The 4,681-nt window shown below is 39.7% G+C and overlaps 2 protein-coding genes across 2 annotated transcripts; both read right to left on the reverse strand.

The window, feature by feature from the left end:
* Positions 1-535: 535 nt before the first annotated feature.
* Positions 536-2,353, reverse strand: LOC111714583 (polyadenylate-binding protein). Its single transcript, XM_023489722.1, has 4 exons — positions 2,243-2,353; positions 1,836-1,926; positions 1,298-1,430; positions 536-964 (listed from the first exon to the last, which is right to left on the reverse strand). Exons 1-4 carry the CDS (start codon positions 2,298-2,300, stop codon positions 551-553), a joined length of 696 nt encoding a protein of 231 aa, XP_023345490.1. The 5' UTR covers positions 2,301-2,353; the 3' UTR covers positions 536-550.
* A 563-nt stretch (positions 2,354-2,916) lies between these two features.
* On the reverse strand, positions 2,917-4,527 carry LOC111714587 (polyadenylate-binding protein 4-like; the record flags this gene model as incomplete). Its single annotated transcript, XM_023489726.1, is given in 3 exon segments — positions 2,917-3,032; positions 3,139-4,098; positions 4,434-4,527. Coding segments are annotated over 3 exon segments (1,155 nt in total), but the record flags the coding sequence as incomplete, so codon positions are not given.
* Between the last annotated feature and the right edge of the window lie 154 nt (positions 4,528-4,681).

A 4,681-nucleotide genomic window follows, 5' to 3' on the forward strand; every position in this document is an offset into this window, starting at 1 on the left:
GTAGGATATAATGCTTAAACACCAGCTTCAGAAAATGCTTATTTTAAAATTTAATTTTTTTTTGATAGCTTACTCTTCACACTTCTGAAAATGGACTTTCAGGTTTCAAGTCAGAACATCTAAACTTTTTCTTTGGAATATATTCATGTGCAGTCAACTTAATTGTATCATCAATTTCATGAGATACCATTAAAGGAATTTTGAGTAAATCCTTTTTTAAGACTTGAGAAACGAAATTCAAACTTGATTTTAGACTTGTAAATGCAAGACTGGATTTTCGGAAAAATGAGATTATAACTAAGTAGACTGCATATTAACATATTCTGAAGAAAAAGTTGAGGGGTTTGTGCTGTGTGCCTCCTTCCTGACATTTAATTTCTTTCGTAATCTTTTAACAAATATTAAATTAGTCTGTCGTTAATACCAATTTTCACAAATAAACACATCCAAGGAACAAAATATTGTTCTCAACATGTGAGAACAGAAATCATTTAATTTTTAACCGCTGTAATACAGATGGATATCTAAGCTTGAAGCCCAGGACATGAATTCAACCTTGAACCATGATATTTAAGGAAACTGGTGCCTGAAGGTATACCAATACCAGTTTCCATGTTAAGGACTCGGGATGATAACCTTGAAATTCTGCCGGAACTAGACACACTAGAACCAGGCTGATACGCGCATTCAGGGAGGGGTGAGGGGGACTTACCACTTTGTATGAAGTAATCTTTCCGAACTTGGTGAACATATCCTTCAGCTTGTCGTCTCCAAGCTCCTCGCCGAAGTTCTTGACGTACACGTTGGTGAACTTCTTGGCCTTCTCTCCAAGCTCCTTCTCCCTCTCTTTGCGGGGAACGAATCTTCCGACAAAGACCTTCTTGTCATTCAACAACATACCGTTGACTTTCTGAATAGCGTTGACGGCGGCCTCCTCAGTTTCGAAATGGACAAACCCGTATCCCTGAAACATGCAAGATAAGAACCTATTTAAATTTCCCAGACATTCAGTGAAAAGCTTATCAAACACTTTTACAGGAAGCAAAAATATTCATTAAGTCCTGTGTATAGGCATTATATTATTTATATTTTCTGAACATCAACCTGGCCAATATATATTATTTATATTTTCTGAACATCAACCTGGCCAATATATATTATTTATATTTTCTGAACATCAATCTGGCCAATATATTTTATTTATATTTTCTGAACATCAACCTGGCCCATTATCAATATATTTCAAATTGTCGGAAAAATTGAAAATCGATAAATACTTCATTTATTTGCGACGTACCTTGCTGGAACCATCTGCGTCTTGAGCGACTTTGCAGGATAGAATATTTCCGAAAGCAGAGAAAGTATCGTACATTGCCTTGTTGTCAATGCTCTTGTCGAGGTTCTTGATGAACACATTACCAACTCCGGACCTGGAAAAAAATATATATGTTAAAGGAATGATTGAAATGGATAGTAATTCTATATATATACTTTTCTCGTCTGTCTGTCCGTAAGTAAGAAATGGAACAGGAAAATGTTTGTTGGTGTGAAAGATTGAAGCGGATAGTAATTCTATATATATACTTTGCTCGTCTGTCTGTCCGTAGGTATGAAATATACGCCTGCACGGCTGAACCGATCGGCGATCTGACCAAATCTTTTTAAGACATCTTACAGATCCCCAAGGCAGATTTTAACGAAAACTGGAAAAAATGCCGATGATCTATATTTTTGGAAATGCAGCGCATCAGTTTTAAAGCTTAATTAAGTTATATAGGAGGCGCGAAGCGTGCTAAAAGAGTTAGTTTTAATAACGGTTGAACTTAGAAACCTACCTCCTGAGGGAAGGGTCACGTTGGCTCCACATAATCCTGATAGGACGTCCTTTCAGTACGTCGAAGTTCATGGTATCCAAGGCTCGCTCAGCTAAAAAGAATTAAATGTAATTTAAGGCAAGTTCAGAGAGTGAAACTGAAACTAGCATGAGCTACGTCAGTTGAACTCGATTAGCCGCTTTAATATATCTCGTTATCTACAGTCTTCTCAACAATAACATAATTTAAGTGAGTAGATAATTACTGCAAGTTAATCTTGAAGTGATTTTTTAACAGTCAGAGGTTAAAACTGTTATTACATTTTTAGTAACTAATTTTTTAGTAACTATTCTATAAGAAAATGAGTTAAATTGTGTCGAGTCGCTTAAAATTCTGAAGTCTCTTAAAAATCCAATTTAATCACTTACCGTCGGCGGGCTGCTGGAAATTGACGTAGGCGTACCCGAGGGATCGACGGGTAATCATGTCTCGGCAAACCCTAGATATTGCAAATTAGACAGATGTGCAACACCTAACAGTCAACAGTGTTAACCTTAAGCGAACGCAATGGCAATGGTTTCTTTTCATAACACGAAACTTGAAAACATAATACCTATTTTTTGAAATAGGCCATGAATTGCCTTTAAAATACTATAATCGTCTAACTTCCTCCGTCCAAGGGTGTAATGCAAGGAAAGTCAATTGCGGTTGTGTATACTCTGTGTACATATTGAAACCAGTTCTCTCTGAGCGGAATTTGTAAACAACAGTAGATGCATCAGTGTTCATTTAGCATCCGAGACGGTTAAAAGCATTAAATTTTGATAATTCACATAATAATTTTCTTTGACCAGAATAATTCATTGATATTGTATGTGAAAGATGGATCCCATGTCAGGCCTCGACATCCGTCTTGTGTTTACATTTGCGCCCAGAGACAGTACACTGCAGTACAAAAGATGTGTACACTTATGAAATATCTTTCCTTGCCTTACATCAACAGTAAACCACCCCTTTAAGGACTCGGGATGATAACCTTGAAATTCTGCCGGAACTAGACACGGGTTTCGGTAGAAAGCAAAATACAGCAAAAAGCGTGTTAAACGGAGAAAATCTATTAACTTTGAAAGCTTACCTTTCCCTTAAGGGAGTTCTGATCCTCCAACATGTGAACCAGATCTGAATTGTCGATCTCAAGCAACATACCGGTGATTTTACCTAAAATAAAATTAAATTGTCATTTGTGCAGTTGGTTAGAATTTATCAAGCGTAAATATCGAATAAATGTAGGATTAATTAACTAACTTCAAACTTAACTACTAACCGGCAAGATCTGGATACATCCTCTGGATAAGAGGGAAAAGTCTTTCTCCCAACATTTGCTTCTGTTCCTGTGGTGGGGCAGCAGCAAGCATACTAGCGGTCAGTGGTTCCTGACCCTGGATCATTACCGCCTGCTGTGGAGGAGGAGCAACGCCAGAAGGCATCATCTGTCCGACCACTGGTGCAGGTGGGTTACGGGCAGTAGGAGTGTACTTGAAGGTCTGGCCTGGTCGGGGTCCTGCCATGCCAGGGACGCCTGCGGGCATTCCTGGTCCTGGGCGGGCCATCATCATAGGTTGACCCATTGGCTGAGAGGGTCTAGGTTGACCGGTCATGGGACGAGGCCCACCTGGGCGAGGTCCACGAGGCATGGCGGCTGCTTGCATCGCCATTGGCTGTCCAGGACGGGGCATAGTCTGCTGAGCAGTCCATCTAGGCTGAGCGCGCATCTGCGCTGGGGTAAAAAATCTCTGAGGTTGAGGCATAGTAGGCATGAAGTATCCACCCTGCTGAGCGAACCCTGCCATACCTCCCATCTGCTGCATCCTCATACCAGCCATCCTCTGGATATACTGACTGGCCAGGTGAGCTTTACGGTCCTCCTTTCTCTGTGCTAGGGCGACATACAGTGGCTTGGCAACAATAATTCGACCGTTCATCTCAGTAACGGCTTTGGTAGCTTCCTCCGGGGAGCTGAAGCAAACAAAACCAAATCCTTTACTTCTACCTTCCTCGCAGCTCATAACCTTGGCGCTGGTGATGGTTCCGTAGGGACTGAACTCTTTACGGAGAATCTCGTCATCAATGGTATCGTCAAGGTTCTTAACGTAGAGGTTGACACCCTGATATCTGTTTAATCTCTCCAACTTGAGAAGTTCAAACTTCTTCTTCAGCTCCTGCTGTCTCTCAGCCTTTTTCTGTGCTCGGCCAACGTACAGAGTCTTTCCACCGAATTCCAGACCTAAAAAATAAAGACAATAATATAGCTGTATTACAACCAGTGGTTTGGGCCAAAAAATTCAATAGATTGTTATATGATAACGGAAAATTTCTAAATGACCATGTAAATTTCACAAAAATAAGCAAAAATAAATATTTTACATTTTCTGAAGTTATTTGTTCAAAAAATAAGTAATTCTTGAAGAATTGCTCAGGACCTGGATCCGGATCAATTTTTTTCAAAGCGGATCCAGGAGCCGCATAAAAATTAAATAGATCATAAGCACTAAATTACAAAAATGTTTCCCATACAGAGACAGTATGTGAACTTCTTAAAAGTGTAAAATGATCCCTTACCGTTAAGTTCATCCACAGCTTTTTCTGCTGCCTCGGAGTCTTCAAAACTGACGAATCCGAACCCCTTGTTCTTTCCACTCTCATCAGCCATGATCTGTAAAATGGATTTTAATGAGACGAGAGAAAAAAGTAAATTATGGGAAGGGAGAGGGGGGGCCTTACACTTAAATATCTATATTCCTGTTTCAGATACTTTGCAAATCATAATATTTCTTTCATCAATTCCAGACAATCAGCTACACCCCCCC

This window comes from Eurytemora carolleeae, unplaced genomic scaffold (assembly GCF_000591075.1).
Source record: "Eurytemora carolleeae unplaced genomic scaffold, Eaff_2.0 scaffold1610, whole genome shotgun sequence".
NCBI lineage: Eukaryota > Metazoa > Arthropoda > Copepoda > Calanoida > Temoridae > Eurytemora > Eurytemora carolleeae.

Coding starts and splice junctions, on each gene's coding strand:
- LOC111714583 (XM_023489722.1), bottom strand. CDS start 2,300: ATGATTACCCGTCGATCCCTCGGGTACGCCTACGTCAATTTCCAGCAG. Junction 1,927..2,242: donor TTTCCAGCAGCCCGCCGACG/GTAAGTGATTAA, acceptor AATTCTTTTTAG/CTGAGCGAGCCTTGGATACC. Junction 965..1,297: donor ACGCAGATGGTTCCAGCAAG/GTACGTCGCAAA, acceptor TGCATGTTTCAG/GGATACGGGTTTGTCCATTT.